Here is a 21,587-nt window from a genome sequence, read left to right as displayed (position 1 = left end):
CACACACTGGTAATGAGCAGATCTTTAGGGAGGGACCAAACAAAAAATGATTGGGTGAATGAAGGGGGCAAATATAAAAGGATGGAAAGAAGAAAGACATTGTTTTATGAAATAATAAATGAAAGAAAAAAACATGCAGAAAATAAAGGGAACGATAAAGAGGCAAATGTGGATTGGAAGAAGGAAAACAAAAGTGGAAAGGACAGATGCAATCAATAGAAAGAAAAAATGCAACAATTCAAGGAAGGAAAAGACTGGAAGAAAGAGATATATATATACAAACAAAAAAATAGAGGGAGGAAAAAAACTACCAGCAAATAAACAAAATAGGAAAAATACATGAGAAATGGCAAATTAACAAGTGTAAATAGGGTAAGAATGCAAAGAAATACAGTCAGGACCCTAAATATTTGGACAGAGACACATTCTTTCTAATTTTGTTTCTGTACATTACCACAGTGAATTTTAAATAAAACAAGTAGATGCCATTGAAGTGCAGACTTTCAGCTTTTATTCCATGGGTTAAACAAAAAGATTGCATGAAAATGTGAAAAACTAAAGCATTTTTTAAACACAATCCCTTCATGTCATGGACTGGTAAGTAACTGGACAATTGACTTCCATGCTATTGCATGGGCAGGTGTGCGCAATTCCATTGTTATGTTATTATGAGTGAAGCCGATAAAAGGCCTGGAGTTGATTAGAGGACTCATACTTGCATTTTGAAGATTTTGCCGTGAACAGACAACATGCGGTCAAAGGAGCTCTCCATGCATGTGAAAGGAGCCATCATTAAGCTGAGAAAACAGACAAAAAACATGCCAGAAATTGCTACAGTATTAGGAGTGGCAAAATCAACAGTATGGTACATCCTGAGAAAGAAAGAAAGCACTGGTGAACTCAGCAACGCAAAAAGACCTGGACGTCCACGGAAGACAACAGTGGTGGATGATGGCAGAATCATTTCCATGGTGAAGAAGAACCCGTTCACAACAGCCAACCAAGTGAACAACACTCTCCAGGAGGAAGGCGTATCAGTATCCAAGTCTACCATAAAAAGAAGACTGCGTGAAAGTAGATACAGAGGGTACACTGCAAGATGCAAGCCACTCATAAGGCTCTAGAATTGGAAGGCTAGATTGGACTTTGCTAAAAAGCATCTAAAAAGATACAGCAGTAAAACATAATATAGCCACAATGTTTAGTATTAAAAAATTATGTTTTTTAGTGTTGATCATATTTTTACATTGACGATGGAGGACATGTATAAAGAATATTAAGCTCAAAATGGCATTTTTGAGGATATCTTTATTCAAATTGTTGTGAATCAGGAGCAGACCAAAAAATGCTGTTGGAAAAAAGCCTAAATGTGATGTAGAAAATACACAGCGGGCGGGCCACATGCTCCCTGATCTGCTCCATTCTGATGCATCCACTGCAGACAAATAGATCCATGTACATCTTTGTTTTCTTTGACATCTGGCTAAAAACTGTACAAAACAGAGCAATACTCATTTTTTGGAAAAGATTGGTTTGAATTTAACCCAATTTATGTTTTTTTCCTGAGTTTTTATTTTTTTACCTGAGTTAAAATGAACCAGAAAAAACGCACTGGTAATCCCTTTTTTATCTCAGAGTTGTGTTAAACACAACCCAACTTGAGTTATTATGTAGTCTTTACTGTGATTGCTATAGTCAAACTTACCAAATACCTTCCACATGCATACATTTTTAACTATGCAAGCATGTTTGTAACCACAAAATGAGGAAAACAAATTCCTCCATGTTTCATTTCTGATGATAAATGCAATTAATGTCCTTTTTCAAGCAATATCTAATGTTATTCACATGCAGGAGGACAACTTTCTGTGCTGTTAGGTCAACAACAACTTTTAAGCATGGGTATTAACTGGCTAAAAACAAGGAAGCAGAGATTGAAGAGCTCTCAAAACAGCTCGTTTCTGGGAGATATCGTCTTACCAGAAAAATGCATCATCGGCTTTAACAATGCAACTTAGACAAACAGAAAAAGGAAGGATAGCAATCTACAATCCTTGTAGCAGGTGTACAGCAAAGCACTGAGCACTTGCATATTTCCCTTCTGTGGCAGACGGAGTGCCACGATGACAAATGTTATCACAGCCTGAGGGGGGAGGCTTGTAACTGCTGGAGTGCTGCTTCTGCCACCGCACGCACCCGTTGTGACAAAGATTAAAAACACAAACATTTAAAGGGAGCATCTTTGAAATAACAGAAACAACTTGTATCTTAAATTTAGCTTGCGGGAAACAGTGGAGATCCCAAGATAAACATTCATGTGGATTTTCCGGTGAGTGTCAAACAGGTGGGCAGATTAGGGGAGTGCCCACCTGATCCACAGAACAACAGCTAGCCATAGATAAGCTCAGGCTTAGAGAGTCTTTTGGTGAGTCTGAGCCAAATCCAACCCTGGCTCAATCTATTACCTTTGAGAGGGACCTGATCCTGTGTAGGCATGTCTTTGAGGTTTGGTGGCAGTGCATCAGTCAAAAACGTCCAATAGAGTTTAGAAAAAATGAGAGAGATTTTCAAATGTGACAGATCCACTTGCAAAAAATGAGTGCTAAAAGATTTTCAGAGTTTCATGGGTGCGTGCAACAAAGTTTAAGAAACAAAGATGGAAAAAGCTGCAAAGGGAAAAAAAGAGGACTATTACCCAATCCTTCTCACATGAGTAGTTCCGGTCAAAGGTGAGGGTAACGATGAGCAGGAAGGGGGCAATAAGCCCCATTGTGTGGATGTGGTGGGGAAAACAGTTGCTCACACCTCCTCTGGAAGCATCAAACTGTCCTTGCAGCCAGTGTGAGTGAGGCGTCATGCTGGGTGTTATGTGAGATCAGCAGCTCCAAGCAAAGGTGTCTCTGTCACCGTCCTGTCCAATTCCAAAAATAGTTGTTAACACACGGCACATGCTAATAATCGGCGGTAAAAATGGAAAGGCACCTTACAGGAGAATTATTAAACTAATACTCCGGGTGTTGTGGAGATCATCTTTCAAAGACAAAAAAAGAAAAGAAAATAAACAACTGATTGACAATGACACTTTCCACAGAGCCGTCTCTGAAAGGGAAGACACTTCATGACCTCAACCGTAACCATGCTTCAATCGTAACACAAAGCAGTTGCTACTTTTCAATTTCATGAGTCTGTGTGTGGGCTGAGTGAGGTGTGTGCAGTGACACCCCCACGCCCCATTCCCCCAAAAAAAGAGGCTTAGAGGTTTACAGGAGTGTATTGTTTTCGCTTTAAACGAAATATTTATATTTGATCAGTAGACCCTAAAGACAGGAACTTGGAAACTGTAGTTAAGGTGACCTGGGGGTTCATGTTACACAGACCTGCACTGTCAAACAAGTGTAACCAAAGCGCTGAGACGGGAAAATGCAGAGCACAGAGAAACTTGTATGCACCAACACAACATATAGAACCTGAAAAATCTAGAGCACAAAATGAAATTGCACGTCTGATTTCATTTGACATTGGTTTGAATGTCTAGAATAATTCTATCTATCTATCTATCTATCTATCTATCTATCTATCTATCTATCTATCTATCTATCTATCTATCTATCTATCTATCTATCTATCTATCTATCTATCTATCTATCTATCTATCTATCTATCTATCTATCTATCTATCTATCTATCTATCTATCTATCTATCTATCTATCTATCTATCTATCTATCTATCTATCTATCTATCTATCTATCTATCTATCTATCTATCTATCTATCTATCTATCTATCTATCTATCTATCTGTCTATCTATCTATCTATAAAAAAGAAAGTCCTTGGAAAAACTGCTGTGTAATACAAACAGTGCTGGCCACTAATGCAGCACAATTATAATAACAATGATAAACTCTCTTGGGGACTACTTTATTATACACCTTTAACTATTTTTATTATAGGGCGCTCAAAAAAAAAAATTCATTACTTTTCTTGTTCATCCCATCATGCCTGTATTTTTGTACCAGAAGTAACGCTTTCCATCCATCCATCCATCCATCCATCCATCCATCCATCCATCCATCATATCTCTAGTCTAACTATGGCAGTGGGCAAATGGAGAACCTGAATCACTGCCACTGACTTTTAGATGAAGAGGAGAGCAACTTCTATGAACTCCCTATTCATGTATTGGGTCTTTATCATATCTTTACCGTAAGACCCACTCCACTCTGCGCCAACGGTTCCACTCAAATCTCGGAGGTGAATTTCTAATGAACTACTGCTGCTCTGCCGAAACTATGTCCTAGAAAATAACAGTTTTTTTTATTTTGTCTGAAAATGGCATAATCGTAAATAAAAGACTCCTCCTGGGAATGCTTGTAAAATAGATCAAAAGATTTATTTATTATTTATTTAATTCAATTCAATTCAATTTTATTCTTACCTTATCTTACGTAACAACAGTCATCTTATTGGGTTTTGTACCGGTAATTGTAAAGTAAACATAAAATGATAAGGATCATGAATACATAGAATTCAAAAGGAAAATTCTAAACTGAACTCAAACAAACAGACTAACCTAAACTGGACATCCCTCCCATTAGACCCTCCTTTGTGGTAAAGGACGGACAGGCGATGTACCAGACCACCTAGAGAAAAATTAATTTATCTAACTCTGCAACTACGTATTTAAATAGTCCAGCAGATGGGCTTCAAAAGATGATTGGTGTGGGATTTTAAAAGCAATGAGAGACGTCTTTAAGGAGGACACTCAGCTTTTGTCTGCATTTCCAAACATTCGTTTTGACGAAAAACAGTAAAGTTTGAAGGGCTTTGATTTCTCAGATGATCAGAGTCGTGATCCAATAATATGGTTGAATGGTATTAATTGTTTCCTCCATGCAATATAAGAAAGATGTTTCAGTCAAGACATAACAGGTGCCACATAGTTCCCCCTTTCAAAGCCAGCGTGTTCCAGACCTAGGAGAGCCACAAGGGAGTCTTTATAACTACCCTGGCAACCCCCAGTGTGACAAGAGTGGCTGTCTTCAAGTCTATTTCGTCTAAGACTGCTTCAGAGGATGCGGTGGTCACAGTCAAGAGCCCCACACACAGTGATTTGCAACAAATGCCAAGATCCCCCATTTAGGACAGAAGTAAATGTCCCTGATCAGAAGTCCTTTAAGGATGCTGGACAAAGACCCCATTGTTTCGGGTTATTTGGTGCATAAACCAACTGAACAGTCAGGATGATTCCCTATACAGCCGACAGCTTATGCAGCTTTCCTCTGCTTCCTCCAACACAGTTATTGTTTTGGTTATCAGCTGGGGGCTCATAAATATTTCTCCCAGAAATTGGTCTTTCAGAACAAAAGCTGTACAGCTATAATCAGAAGATGAACTGGAAATGATTAAAATCATTGCTGCCCTACTTTTCTCACCTGGTAGACACTGACCTTCATTTCCAAAAGCCAAAACAAAATCACGTTCACACCTTGCTGTGTTTGTGTGGACACGCTTACTGTTTGGTTTGGGGCGTGCGTGCCAGACCCACCACCACCTCCACTCTCTACTTATGGTTGGGAGATTAGGTTGTTAATCCAGGAAAAAACACAATTTCTCAATATCAATTTGGAATTGTTGGAAGCTGAAAACTGTTGAGCTTTCCTGTTCCGCCAGCAATGAACTGGATGGTAAAAGAAGGTGTCAGAGGAAAAAACATCTTAAGCTCCTAGGCAGATTTAATAGGAGTAAAAGTTTTTTTTTCTGCAGCAAAAAGCTCAAATGTAATGTTTTTAATGCGATATGTTCACTTACATGAATGTAAATGTAATTTTTAAGGGATGTCTAAAGGACATATTCTCTGTTCTTGTTTTGCTCTACAGTTGCCCTTAACCCTTCTTTAACACTCAAGTTAACAATTTCAGCTTGATCAGAAATAAATACATTTCCTGTGCTGTTAAACAAGAAACTTCATAAGGAGTTTACCAGGACAAAGCGTTTTCACCAGCCAAGACAACTGTTTGAAACACCCAAAACACTGGACCCATGTAAAGAAAGTGCTTTTTCTTTCTGTTCAACATACTCTTGGGTCTCCCATTCAGCTACACTGACCTCCATTCATGCTCCAACTACTTTCTACACAACTGATCTGTTCCCCTCCCCAACTGACAGACTGTGGCCATGTTAAAGGAGCCTGCATCAAGCTGCAGTACAGAGAACACAACACGGATGCTAAGTTATTATTTCAAAATAAAACTCAAAATCTCATGTTGACACACGCATTGAGACCATGCATAGACAGTACACTCACTCCAGCTTAGTGGCCTAAACAAAGAGCATCTGCTTATTAAAGCACTTTATCACTTCCTGTTAATCATATGTGTTTAAGTATTTTATTTTGTGTTTGAAAATAAAAGAAAGTCAATGAAATTAAGATGGAGTGGGTTCTAATCTATGATTGAAAAAATTGCCTCCCTTCTTAACACTCAATGTGAAGTGGTTGGGTTGAGGGGTTAGACCCCCTGATGGTTCCCAAGCTCAGCTCTTACTACTAGAATCAGGATCAATGCAGAGACAACATTTCACACACCCAAGTGTATGAAAACTGATCAAACTTACTTACTTTTAACAGTTAACTCCAAAGGAACAACTTAAAGCAGGGCACCCTAAGCCCTCAAAATCTACCATCTAGCCTGCCTTCTACCCCCTTGCAGCTGTGAGGTGATAATACTCACCATCACAACACAAGGCAGCCACCAAGCAATAATTTAGAGTGAAATTTTTTCTAATTCTTTTTCCACAACAACAAGCAAGCTTGTACAGGCAGCAAACGGACAGCAAAGAAAAACAAACATGCCCTACATTTTTAAGTGCAGGCTTCTAGTACTAAAATCTTTTAACAACAGAGTCCCATTAAACGTAATTTCAACATAAATAATGTAATAAAGAAAAGCAAAAAGGAATGAGAATCATTTAAAAGGTGACACTAAATGTCACTTCATGTGACCCTATATGAACATGTTTAGATCACCTGCTTATGAGTATGTATTTAAGTATTTTGCTTTAATGTTTTGGGGCATATTTGTCAACTTGATGTTAAGTTTTGTTTCTGTGTAAATTGTATGCATTTTTTGATGGGCTTTGAAAAGCATGGCATTTCAGCACAGTCCTTTTAATGTTGATTATTGTATAGATGTAATAAAAATGTTTGAAAAACCAAATAAACTTCAAACTTGTGAATCCAATGAACTTTTTGTGCTATTTTTTCTAAACAGTAATCTGTATTATTATTTATTATTTTTTGCAAAATTAGCTTATTTGAATGCGTGCATTAGCCTTTGTTTCAAAAGTAATTATATAACTAGTAAGAAAGAAAGAATAAACTTTTTTATTATTGTATAGACTTACACGAAGGTTTTGAGACTTGTTCAGTTAGGTCGTGACTTTCGTTAAACAGAAATCTGATGGATCAGAAATGCAGCACATGGTTTTATTTTGAAAACGCAGACCGGATGTTCTGCTTCCCGGCTGCCACGCTTGTCAGAGAGAATGACAGCTGAGTGGGCTGAGGAGGCTCAGGCGAGCAGTGCAGTCCGGAGCACCGTCAACAATCAAACACGCGTTTTAAAGGGACATTTAGCCGCCTGACGTCTTTCCCCACACAACCTCTCGGACTTCATTAAGGGGAACCAAAATCTTAAACACTACGGATATTTTTGTTTCCTTCTTTTAAAAAAACAACAGAGAAAAACCATCCGGATGTGCCAGCAGTAGTATTGTTTTTTCTTTCTTTCTTCCCATTTTTTCGCATGGCGTTGACGTAGTAGGCACTGCACACACAGCAGGGTTGGGTATTTGAGATCGGAACGAGGCCCTCGGGTCAATAGTATCTAAATTCATTTCAACTCCACTTTCGAAATTACATTTTTTTAAAGGAGTGTGCGTGTTTCTGTGATAATCAGAGAAATGATTGTGCAATAAAAAAAGAGGAAGAGGCAGCTCGTCTCGTCTACCTCGGTGTGGCTGGAAAGAAAAAAAGTATTCGGGGATAAAACCGAGTTTCCACCCGGCGTGGACGCACATTTTTGGACTCTTGGGAGCCTTTGTGAGGTAAAGAGACCGCATAGAGACCGCGTTGTCTTCGAGAGAGTGCGTGTATGTGCCTGTGAACCCCACCGGAGGACCAGCAGAAACCTTCACGATGACTGCCAGCACCTCAGCGGACACGGTGAGACAAATGACTGACACTTCATTAACACTACCGCTTTTCAAACCCTCGCACGTCTTTTGTTTGACCACACACTTCCTCAAATGCTCAAAGTTGGGTTTCTAAGCTTGCCAAATCCACTAACCTTTAAGCAGGCATGTCCAAAGTCCGGCAGTTCAAATTTCCTGTCATAAAAGCAGTTCTATCCGGCCCACCCTCCCCGTTCCCCAACTACCAAAAGAAAAACAAAACTGTACAGTACGGGACTATCTAGTGTCTTGGATTTTAAAACCATTTGGGACACCATGCTCCCTACTTTTATTTATGTATTTTAAACGAAAAATATGACATGACAATTACACAACATAAAAATCTTTTAAACACAAACATGTGTGTCTGTGTTTGCCTAATATGCCAAGAGGCTGGTTTTTTCCCCCCGAGGAGTTCAAATTTAAGAGGAACTACCAGTCACTACAACAAGCCATCCGAGAAGAAACGGCACAAAAAATGGACATGTTGACAGTAATTTAGGTAAAAACCATTGACCGTAACCCATAGAAAACGCATTACTTCCGGCTCCAGCCAAATGAAGAAAATTCAGTCGCCATGTTGGAGCCAGATGATGTGAGTAAACAGTGATTGGTCCCAGTTGGTCTGAGTCAATGTTTCTGTGGCAAACACTGTCGCCAATCAGGAGTGTCCTTGTTCGAAGGCCACACCCCCTTCCATCTAAAGCTTACTCGGGAGAATCCTTCAAACATTTCGAACGTTCAAGCGGGGGCCAGCTTGCTTTTATGGAGGCATCTGATTGGCCAGTTTATAGCTTCATTAACTTGCGATTAAAAAAAAGATGAAAAATGAAAAAAATTGAGATTAACAAAAATGTGTTAATAAGCCGAGCAAGAATAGTTATTCTGATAAATATAATGGCTGAGTAATAGCTGTTTATTTCCCAGTAGACGGCAATGGGATTTAGTTTTCTTGGAGCCAGTGGGTACTTCCTGTTGAGAAAGAGAGCGGGGGGGAGGGATGGCTCATTCAGTTCTGTCATACAGTCTATGGTAAAAATGAATTTGTTTTCTATGTGAAGGACTTCTGAAAGTAAGCCATCGCAATGTTTATTAAACAGTAATTTTGCATTTAAAAAGTTCAAAGTATGTCCGCCTGAACGGTTGACCCTTAAACCTTTTCACCTCACCAAAGGGCAGTCTGCAAAAACTTTGGACTTAAGACCCTCATGCTGCTGGAAATTTGTACTTTATACTGGAAGTACTTTGCCTCAGAACAGCGACTAGACTTGAGATAAATACATGAGTTTAAGCGTATTCTGTTGATAAACCACTCTGACAATAGATCAAACCGGTTGCCATCATTCTGCCTAGTTAGTTATCTGACGTGTGTGCATTTTGGAGGAATGGGGAAGCCCTCAACACATCTTGATCTAGTGTAATGCCAGTGGTGGTAAAAAGAAGACAGATAATTTCTACTGATGTAAGATCACTTCAATTTAAAAATCTTAAAATAAATGAAAAATCTTGACCAACAGAGCTATAATTTGCATTTTCTTCAAAGCCACAATGAAGGGGATTAAAGAGTCAAATGTGGCTCTTAGAGCCGCATTTTTCAGGCCCCTGCTCTAATATTTAAATTTTAATTAATAAAATCATTTTTTTACTTGTATGGTTTTAAAAAGTTGAAATAGTTGTAATTTTAAGTTTATGTACTCAATTGAGTTGGATTGGGAACCTTTTACACTTTGTCTTCAGTCCTCTTTGATAGATTATGAAGCTTACATTCCTAAAACATTGTGATCATTTTTTTATTTTGGGAGAAAAAAGTTCAATTTTTTGGTGACATTTAGTAACATTTTTTACACGATGGTGTGGATTTACTTATCTAACTTTAATCAAACTTTTACAACCAGAGATTTTTTCAGTTTGTATCCACAATAAATTGATCTAACTAATTTTTATTCTTGATTTGTGATGACTTATGTTTATGATTTAAATGCTTAATCATTAAATGCATTGATTTTGAACAAATCCAATGAAGGGGTGATCCTGGTTCCTGGTGTTTTTCATAATTCCGTTAACATTTTTGATAATAAACCAGTAAACGTTGGTTACTTTACATGAAAAAAAAAGACTTATTTTAAAATCAGTTGCTACAGTTGCTATAATATTTCCCCACTCCTACAGCAGCTGGTCGGTGCTGTTGGGTCTGCGACTCAAGTCTTTCATCAAACCCCTAATTGGTGGAGATGTGAGATGAAAAACAGTGACATTTTCTCAAAAGGGGAGGGGGGCACCATGAGACTCAATTAAGACCCTAATAATAGTTTTATTTATTCATATACAAAACAGCTAAAAGTCAGCTGGCTGCTGGGATTTCTGCAGTACAAGAAAGCAAATTGGTTTGCAAAAGGATTTACTTTGATATTAGGTTGAATCTAGTAAGAAATGCAAACGGCAACAACTCAACGGGATAAAAAATCCAACATGTCTGTCAAGCAATCTTTTAAATCAGATTTTTTTATCTTTTCACGCTCAATTGTCTGTTTGACAGCCAACTTTCCTGATTGGTTCAGGTCTTCTTTTCTGCTTTAAAGTTTGTGGTAAAGCATGTCCCGCATAATGATAAAGTGCTGCTTTAATCATCATCTATTGCCTCTCTGGGCCACATCATCACCATGTGACTTAAGCCCATCTATCCCCTTTCAAACTGCATCCTTGTGTCACACATTAACTTGCTTTACACTTGCTGAGCTGCATGTCAGGCTGTCGTCATAAAGATTAATATCAGCTTCACATGGTGTAAGCACTTCCAAAAAGTCACATTAGATGCATTCAGATGGACATTTGATGGACTTAAAAGGAATAGTTCCTCTACTGACCGTTTTTATATCGTCTTCCTTGTTTCTGCACATTAGCACTAAGCGCACTTCCAGGTCTATGTATAGAAAGGATAAATCATGTGCTCCTCCGGCGTAGAGATCAGCTATCCCAGCTGTGCATGTCATTTCTGCTTGTTGAAGCTCAACTGATCCCTTCATAAAGCAGGTTCTTTTTGTTGTTGTTGTTGTTGTTGTTGTTGTTGTTTTCGTGTAGATCCGGCCTTTATGCATATTGTACCAGGTCGGGGCCTGGCTGCAGAAAAGACTGTGGAATTCCCATGTATTATAAATGTAATCACCGACTGAATATTTCATGTTCTGATCTGTTATGACTGGATGCTTAATCCAAGGGAATCCAGAAGAACATTTGGGGATTCTCCCTCCCTTGTTGCTTCACTGAGTCTAAACCGCAGAGTTATAGGTCAGTTACAGTCATAATCCTGCTATAGATGTGTATTACAGTGGTCACATGAATAACTGTTTGGCCAGAGAACTTTGGTTTCATGCTTCTTTCCAATTGTTTTATTTCTCGTAGCTGGAGTTGTGTGTAGTGGTAGAAACGCATTGCTGTTACATAATTCACCATTAGTTGTTGGGCTCAAAATCCATTTATTAAGTAGTAAAGTACTCAACTGCCTTTTTTCCAACAGTGCTTTATTGGTTTTTATTTGTCCCAGAGCTGCAGGCTCTCATCCCCCGTGCTGTTAACGCGCCTCCAGCGAATTTAGCAGAGATGGGTTCCCCCATCTCCAGAATATTTGATTTTGCCTTTGTGACATTCCTCAGTCTTTGCATCATCAAATGGGCTCTCGGAGAAAATTCAGGCGAATGTCAGCTTCCCGCATCCCAGCAGCAGATGCACATTTTTTTCTCCTCATTCTCCACCAACTCTCTCAGCCCATGGATGGATGTGCTCTGCTTCTTGGAGAGTCTTGCGTGGAGTGGGAGAAAACGAGACCGCCGTTGCCAAACGCCAATGGGTGAATGAATCGAAGTGAAGGAAAATGGGATGGAAACGTCATCCCTGTTAGAATGGATGATTGTTTCTTTCAGTTTCGTAAAGAGGAAATAAGAAGGGCTGAAAGGATAGAAAAACCTGTGAAGGATTTTTCAGAGGGTAAATTATACCTCGCTCCCCGTGGACCTTGGAAGTGCTGACAGGGTTGAATTGGTCTCCATGGCAACAGAGGAACGCCTGTTTTTTAGGAAGGCCTTTTTTTTGGGGGTGCGAGTATGTGGAGGATGCACTGCATGTGTTCTGGTTGCAACAGCGAGAGCCAAAGGAGGAAGAATGCCGAAATAGGAGAGGCATAGAGTAAACATGGTGCAGGGAAGAGCAGATAAACAAACACACAGGAAACAAACAACCGATTTGCATGGCGAAAAGAGAAGTTCACAGATTGCTGCTTTTAGTACATCTTGGTGCAGTTAATGAGATGAGAAAATCTAGCAGCTTACCGTCAGCAGCATGCAGGGATGCAGCATGCAAACTTTTTTCTATTTAAACCTATTCCACTAAAAGAAAAATATACTAAAAAAAAGAACTGTAATTTTTTCTTTTGGGCAATTTTGCATCGTGGTTAAGAGAATGCACTGGCAATCCAAGGTTAAGTGAAAGAGCGATAAAGGTAAGTGTTGTAAAATAAATCAACTAAATAGGTGATCTATGGAACATGTTTTGGTGTTTTTAGAGCAATGTAAAAGCCACCCCCCTGCAGAAATCCTCCCCGTTTAACTAACTTGAGACTCATCTTTATCTACTAAACTGGTTACTTAAATGTGCTTCATACAATCATACAACAAAAATACATATTTTCCATTTTTCCTTATTTTAATTTGAAGTTTTAAAATCAGTTCCATTTAAAGTTATTTTAGGATGTCACTCTGACTTTTGCAACTCCAGTTCATACGTACTATGCTATCAGTGTTGACACATCCTGATGTTTTTAGGGTAATTAATGTTTTCTGCTAGTATTCTCATTTAAACACAGGTTTGTGACTTCTTGTGGTGAAATGAGGTTAGAGCGTCCAGAAAACATGTGATCCTGATGATCTAATGAGGACTGTCCGCACACATCAATCAAGAACAGTCAGTGGGTAGTAATCAGACACCCTGCCATTTGTGTGCTGGTGAGAACATGTTAATTTGTGTCAGAGCTGGCCATAATTATCCAGAGCCATCATACCAGAAGATAAGAGGAAACATTTTCCCTCATCAAATTCCAGAAATTAATTGTTTGTGTGCCAATTTTCAGAAGGTTTACTGTAGAAGGACTTGGAAAGGTTTATTTCTTTAACTAATTACAAAGTGAGGGAAATGATTGTATTTCAAAGACACTTTCACACTGGGCTGTAAGGTCTGCACTGAGGTCATTTCCTCGTTTAGTGCAATTCTGATGAAGACTTAGGACACAGACTCTGGTTTGCCTAAACAAAAGGGTCCTCACTTGCAAGTGAACCCTGGTGCAGGTTTGAATACACACATAGTATTTAGTGAATCAAGCAGCAGTTCAAAGAGAATTTTGATCAGGAAAAATAAATGTATCCACAGCCCAAGTCTAAAGAAGCAGGGCCCCAGACTTTGACCAGTTTGGCCACACATCCAACCTACTTGGACTTGATCTCTCTAAACATGATTTTAGTTAGTCTAGATCTCCGAGAAGAGAGAATTACAAAAAGTTGGAAAGGTTGGGAAAAAAACACGACTAATTTTGCCTTTCGACTACTCCACTGTAAAAAGGAGCCTGCTGGACTATCTTCAAGTGAAAAGGTTACTTCTCTGTTTTTCTATGTAGGTTGGGCATGTTGATTATTGATGGAAATATGGTTATGTTACTCAAGTTGTCAACATGTAACCCTTGTGCTATCCTAGGCACTTTAACGTTGGGAGTTGGGTCATCTAGACCCACTAGCCAGTGCTCTGAACCTTTTTTCTTCAATGATTTGTGATCTTCACTGGTGTCCATGGATTACATGAAATCTTTCCACCTTTGTCATGGTAGGAAGAACACGTCAATGTAAGGGTGGGGTCATCTAAGATAGCACAAGGGTTATAGTAGATTTCCTAGTTTAGTGTATTTTATTGGTCATTCTAGAAAAGTCTGCATCTTAACATTAGAAGCCTAAAGTAATTTGTTTCACATATTTTTCTCTTAAGTGAATGTAGTACAATTGAAATGTCATTTTAAAAGACCTAAAGCTGTTATTCTGTTAAAAAAAGGGATTATTTCTCTAGTTTTTGAGCTGTGGGTTTGTTTAGAATAATACATCTGTTAATGCCTTGACTTTCAGTGGAACACACAAGCACACACAAAGGAGTCAAAGGTCAAGGTCAGGGGTTAGTGCTGTGTTGGCCTCTGATGGGAAAACGGAATCGAAAGGGAAACTTGCTGTTGAAGTCCTCATCCTTAATTCTACTGAGCTCAGCAAGTATGATGCAGGCTCGCTGGAGACGAAAAGAGCTGCGCAGGCGTCCTCGAGCCTTGGGCTGGCGTCTCTAAAAGCGGTTTGATTGACGTGTTCGGAGGGGCAAACGCACAACTGAATCCCAACAGTGCCAGTTGGACGAAGCGTGCTGTTGGACATGCTTGTGTTGTCGATGCCATGTGTTGCCAGTCTGAGTCACACACCAGGATTACATCACGCTGCCCGGGTGCAGCCGTTGATATATTGACTCTGACACTGTCACATGCATGCCTCGGAGAACCATGGCAAGTTCAGATGGCAGCTTTGGAAGGGCAGCAGCAAGGCTCATATCCTCTCAGATACACAAGTGACTTAAGGTTCAAAAAAGTTTAAAAAAAAAAAAGAATAGTTTATTAAGCCATTTCTGTTGTTTTTTAAAGAAAATTGGATACTGTGCCTGTATGACAATGCTTCAGCAAAGCTTTTGGGCTCGTGCATGTTCAGCACTTCTCTGACAGTGTGGAGTTAATTCAGTTTTGCATTGACGCCTGTCAATGACACCAACTAAAAGCCATGTTGAGAACCTCTCAGTCATTGACATCTTACATAACCACTATTTTGCCTGTGTGTTTTAATTTAACTGCTTTTGTTTGCATCGGCTTCTGTCATTTGTTTTTTTCTGTTATGAAGGAATAAACAGAAACACAGCTGTATGGTCCATTATCCGTAGGTAAATAATCCAGAACTGAGCTGTGACTGTACAGCAAAACCTGACCTCAATGGTTGTTCTTGGCATGAAACCTTTAGGAAATTAGAGGAATAGGAAATAAAAAACATGTTTCATTCTTTTTTTTAAAGATAAATCATAAAAAATGTCATCAGATCTATAAAGCAAATCAGTTTTATCAATATCAATTTGACAAAAAAAAACAAAATCCATAGAAATTGAGTGTTTGAGTGCCTCACTTCTGAGATTTTTAAAATGTATTTATTAGTCCAGTTTTCAAACTGTCATGGTAAGTCATTGACAAGTTGGTAGGATAAGATCTGGAAAATCCCGCTGTTTTAATCAGTCTTTGTTGACAGGTGGGCTTTTTGGTTCCAAAAACATCCCCCAAAACGTCGGGTCTACTTTCTTTGACTCTAGTCCTATACTTTCAACTGTTTATACTTGATATCTTAATTATTTGAATGTTAAATCTAAATGTACTTTGTGGTAAAAAGCTTCTGTAGACCAAAGTAAATGGCAGCTTTGAAGAAACAACTTGACGCTGGTGTGACTAATTTCCAAACAGTCGCCAGCTAATCCCAAACCTGTAGGCAGGGGACCTGTTTGGAACTGCCTGCTTGTGTTTTGTCCACCAAAATATGCGCATTTGCATGAGGAAGCAGTTGGAGCACAACCTGTTCTTTCTGTTGAATATGACGTCTTTGCTGGGAGCTGTGTTGGTGGAGTAACGCCCACTCTTGTTCACTGTTACAGTCCCCGGCACAGACCAAGCAGTATGTGAGGGTCATTGTTTTCACGCAGGGACTTAGCGGCTCTGCTTGTGGAAATGTACCATCCGATATCGTTTTGTTAGGGTCCTCATTTTTCAAAAAGAAATAAAAAAAAATCAAGAAGGAATGCTGATACTGCTAAACTACAGCTAATAATTGACTATTTTGATGGAGGACATAGGACTTGGTAGTTTGAGGAAGTGTTGCTTTGTGGATTTTTGCACCAAACCTTAGATTTGCCTCACAGGCCCTATTGTTTTTTAACACATTCATTGTATTTGATGGAAGAACTCTTTTGTGAAAATACCCAACTTGTTGCATCTACTTCCAAAATAAAAGATTTGATTTTTTTTTTTTTAGATTAGCAGTTTGTGTTTCTTAATACCTGTTTACACTAACCTTGTGGTGGAGTAGCCACCTTGAGAGTGGAAGGCCAAGAGTTCAAATCTTTGGTCGTGTCATACCAAAGACTCCCTGCTTGACCCTCAGTATTGAGGAGTTGAGTTGGTGGTTCACGAGAGCGGATGTGTCTGCAGCCCACCGCTCCCCCAGGGGATGGTGTGAGACAACTAATGTAACTTGAACTTTAAGGATTACAATCTTGGTTTCAAAAAATAAGAAAGATCTTTTAAACTTACACAAAATGAGCAATACATCCATGTTATGGTAAAATAAAAGAACACGTGAAATTTTTGTCGACTGTGTCGTTCATGGTGTTAAGCAAACTTTGCACTAAATTAGAAGGTAAAAGAAATGTGCTAAGAAAAGAAAAAACCCACAAAAAATATTGATTGCATTATATACTTTGATGTTTTATTTTGAAATTTTCTTCTTGTGAGTGTAACAAAAATTGAATCTTTTTTGTTAAGATGAAAGAATACTGAAATGGAAAAGTGTTTTCTTGTAAGTTCATTGTTCCGTGGTTGTCTGTGAGTGTGTTGGTGTGTGTGCTCGTGCCTTTTACACAGCAGTAATAGAGGATGAACACAGGCCGATGTTTGTCTAGGTCCATAAAGGAGCCTTTCAGCTGCACTGCAAACAATTTCCAGCAAAGAAGACATTTCTATTAAAGTTTTGCTTTGCCTGCGCACAACGTGTGTCTCTGTATGTGTGTTTGTTTGCGTCAGAGTGTTTAGCCAGCACGATCCCTCCATCTCCTTCTAATAGATTTTCAAACAGGCTGCCACTTTTAATTCAGTGCCTAAATCTTTCCCTGTGTTCAAGTGTCCTTTTCTTGACACGGCCAGACAGACAATTTACAGTGAGAATTAAAGGGTCACGACTTAAACTCTGCAGGTCCCAGTCAGGGCAAACGTGAGCTGCAGTCATGGAAAGGTCAAGCCTCATTGACTGGATGTTCAAACAGAATCCACTGGCCTTTGGCCCTTCCCCAAAATGACTCTGAACTAGACTTGTCCACCACTGGAGGTTTGTCAGTAAGAAAGTTTTCTTGTAATTTGACGAGCTTTTAGACAATAAACCAATGTACCTTTTTTATGGCTCATTAATGCAATACACAAGACTATACAATTATGTAAAAAAAATACTAGACAAAAACCTCAATTGCATAATACAACCAGTAGTATTTTTATGTGATTTGATTGATAATGAGGCTCTTGAAATTTGGAATCAATTGTTGCTCATAGTAAGAGTTCAGGAGTGTTTTTAATTTAGTTTATTCCTTAAAGGAAATTACTCAATTTTAATAGATTTATTATTGATAGGTTTTCCCAGTTTAGTGCACAAATCCTCTTTTTGTGGAAAATGCTGCTCAAACACATAAACCATTCCTGAATAAATGTCAAACATGTTCAGAAACGAACATGTTGGACCAGGAAGATTTTCTGCAGACTTGGAAGATTCACTGAAGCTATTTTAAATGTTAAACCAAAACCAGGACTAAATGGCTTCAAGACCCTAAAGAAATGGGGTTAATGCTAATTCTACATGCACTATCAAATAAAACACAGTACAGAACAATCCTAGTTGTAGATATTGATATTTACTCTTTACACTTTATCTCCAACTGACAGTCGAGGTCATTTCAATGCACCATATAATGAAAAAAATGTATTTCAATGAGGCATCTTAATGATATTTCACTGATTCCAGTGAAGAACTTGAGAGGCTTGGAAGAGGAAAAGTCCCTGGAACAGGAAGAAGCCTGAAGCAGAACCAGACTCCATAAGGGAAACCATCTGCCATGACCGGCTGAGGTCAAAGAGGACGAGAAGACAGACAAACACTGGAACGGCTGTTATAAAAAGGGAGAAAGAGACACTTTCAGGACTTTAACAATACATTCATGGAGGATGAGGAAAAACACCCACTGCATTTCTTTGGCAGTCAAGGCTTACAGCAGTGAAAGCAAAGACATGGTTCTGGGTCATCCAGGCAAACTTTAATTTTACGTTCAAGCGAAAGCTTTTATGAGATTTCAAAATAAATCAACCACAACTGAAAGGATGCAGTGAGACACTGCAGTATGACCCCATCTCAATATTTCTTCATCTTTTTTCCCTGAACAAATGGTTAGTGGCTTAAAACCTTAAAGAAAAAAAAGGGTTTTCTAAGAAACCCAGCCTGTCTCATTTTTCCAAAGAAATAATTGGGCACGTCACTTAGTCTTGTCTAGCGGGTTGATACCTGTGAGAGGACATTCCACTGAGGTTTTTAGGGTCTTGCCACATTTTACACACCACTTTCAATTCAGAAGTAGATTCCAAATCAGTTGGATCTTGAAGAAATATTCTCTCTCTCATTAGGGATGCACTACAGACTTGTTTGAATTTGGGATCCTTTGTATAACATTTTACCATTTATTGACAAAGCCTTGCGTTTGAAAGGCAAATTGTCTGAAAAGTGTTACATCAAGACCCACAGGACCCTTTTTTAGAGGTTCAGTGGCTCCTGAACCATCCATTCAACGAAACTCAAGAGATTGTTCGAGTTTATGATAAAGTAATTGCCCCGCAAGTGCTTTACTATAACTTTTTTCCAATCAAGGCTCAGTCTCTCTGTTTTTGGTTCTTTTGCTTTCCTACATAGACTTGCTTTCTGCTTTCTGCACTACAAACAGTGGTGAGTCAGCCTCTGCAGGGAAAGTGAACAGACTCCACATTTATCGTTAGCGCAGTGTTTCTGGTCTTTGAGCTTCCTCACAGATGCGACAGTACATGTCTGTGGTGACCATATTTGTTGACCAGAAAGAGTCAGACTTACTGCTACTTACTGTAAACCCCAGAACCGCACAGCCCCCCCCCCCCCCCCCCCCCCACACACACACACACATGGGCATTTCAGCAGACTAGATCATTAAAACGTCCTTGCATCCTTTTATTTTCTCATTTTTACACAGATATGATTTGGGAAATTCTCCAATAAGAACTAGATGATGCGGTCCAATGAGAGTTAGAGTTAAAACATGGATGTGCATGTGTGTGTGTTAGACAGTAGGGAACATGGAAGGAGGGTATATTTGGCCTTCATGCTGTCTTACACAAATTTGTCATTGAATGTTTTAGTGCTGCGGAGCATTCTTGATGATACATATCTCTAATGACCCCAGCAGGAGTTGTGTGTCTTGTGTGCTCTTCCTTGTATTGTGTAGCTGTAATGAAGCAGTGAACCTTGGACTAGAATGATTAAGAAGTTTTCAACTCTTGTTTTTTCTTGTAAAGAGGAACGGTTGTTTCCTGATGGGAAGCAACAGAACTTTGGTTTTTACACACAGTAGTAAAAAAAGAAGCCCTGACCTTTTAGTTTTGATGCAAATTTATGAAAGGAGGCCTCTTTATACCTAGAATGATTTGTCTATATTCAGTTTGGAGCTGGCTTTGAGTCGAATTTAAGGCTACTTCTTTGGAAAGCGTGGACAGCCGTGGGTGAGTAATACTGGCACTTTTTGGGTTGGTGTAGCGGACTTCCATCTTCTATCTCACTTTTGGCCACCCAGGAAGCTGATCTTGGTACAGTTACCACACTGCCATGCTTGCTGGAACAATGAGTGTTCAAAAGAACATTGGTTTGATTCATTTAGATTTGTATGGTGTCTATGGTTCAGTTACTCTCTGTTCTTGACTCTATTGCCTGGAGGGGCCATGGTGCATAGATAGATTGGTCTATGGCATTTCATCACTGCCATAAAGTGAAAGGGCGTAAAGACAACTGAGCGGGCGTATTCAGGAACTGAGTGAGGAACCTTACAACCGCGCAGGCGCAATTCTACCCGAGCAAGCCCTTATTTTACAACTGCACGCCTGCAATCCTAACTGAGCCGTGATCCCGCGCGGTCAATTCTCCTTTGGGCCCTCCCCAGGGTTTGTGCTCCGTGTTAAGGGGGGCGTTTTTGTCACTTAGGGGCAGTAACCTTTCTGGTTGATCTGATTTGCCAAAATTTGCTGGTCAAATTCGGTGAGGCAGCGGGACTTTCATTTTTCAGAGCAGGGGTGGCTAAGAACATCTCTTGAGCTGCATGCGATTCTCTGCCTTTTATCATATTTTCTATATACAGTACTTTCACAACCATAAGGTGAAAGTCTTACATTTTCTTCAAAATGTACGGAGCGGCCCTAATGTGTTGCTGTGTGAGAGGACCTATGAGAGAACAGCATGAGACAGTAGGGAGAGAGGTGGGGATGTGAAAGAAGACCCCCCCTCGCCCCCCAGCGCTTGCTTTAATTTGCGCGCAGTGGGGCGTTTCTGTCACTTGGGGGGCGGTATTCAGGGGTGTGTTTGTCACTTGGGGGCAGTAACTGTTCTGGTTGATCTGATTGGCTGAAATTTGCTGGTCAAATCCGGCGAGGCAGCGGGGAGGGACTTTCTTTTAGAGGCTTTAGAAAAGAAACGGCGGCTGTAACGTGGATTAAAACGGTAACAAATGCAGTGATTTTCACATGAGAAAAACTTACAGCACAGAAAAACCTGCTGCACTTTCTTACCTTGGTCTTGGGTCTTTGGTTAATGTTTTAATCCATGTTACATCCGCCGTTTTTTTCTATGAAAGCCTCTAACACTAACAGGGGGGGCGAACAAGTTTGACACAAAGAGCTGAAATTTTTAACTGTGATAGTCAAAGACCCACACCATGCACTGACCTGCCAGACATACACACACACACACACACACACACAATTAAAGCCATATTATTTCCCAAAACACACTCCTCTCCTTACAATACAACAGCACTGGATTGAACTGCGCCGTTTCAGTAATGGAGTTTTTTTTTTGTTTTTTGTTTGACGTTAACAAATACCGGTAAAACATGCATGCTGGTGTGTGTTTTAAAAAGGCAGCGAGCGCAAAACTGAGTTGGTTGTGGTTTATTTTTTATTTTTTCAGTCATCAATCAGCATCCAAAAATCCATCAAAGTCCTCCTCTTCTGTATCTGGAATGAAGCTGGACTACATTTCTATCAAACACGCCAGCTTCCTTTTCCTCATCGTCAGAGTCCGTCTCGTTGCTGTGCTGCTTTAAAGAACAGTGCAAGCAGACGCGTCAGGCCAAGCTTTAGTCCTACAGTCCAAAAGTGTGGCGTAACTCGCCCGACGCTGCCTCCCAGTAAAAGGAGCAGAAGATGGACAGCTT

The 21,587-nt window shown here is 39.5% G+C and overlaps 1 protein-coding gene across 1 annotated transcript in view; it reads left to right on the top strand.

The window, feature by feature from the left end:
- Positions 1–7,514: 7,514 nt before the first annotated feature.
- The window catches only part of ubl3a (ubiquitin-like 3a), a 35,457-nt gene continuing 21,384 nt past the window's right edge, over positions 7,515–21,587 (top strand). Inside the window, exon 1 of the mRNA XM_004084408.5 lies at positions 7,515–8,223. Coding sequence (XP_004084456.1) covers positions 8,197–8,223 — 27 coding nt within the window. The 5' untranslated portion in view covers positions 7,515–8,196. The remainder of the gene's footprint in view (positions 8,224–21,587) is intronic.

The sequence above is a fragment of the Oryzias latipes genome, chromosome 14 (assembly GCF_053564925.1).
Source record: "Oryzias latipes strain Hd-rR chromosome 14, Olatipes_Hd-rR_3.1".
In the NCBI taxonomy this organism is placed as follows: domain Eukaryota; kingdom Metazoa; phylum Chordata; class Actinopteri; order Beloniformes; family Adrianichthyidae; genus Oryzias; species Oryzias latipes.
Note: the sequence above shows the minus strand (reverse complement) of the source record. Positions and strands in the feature narration are given on the sequence as shown.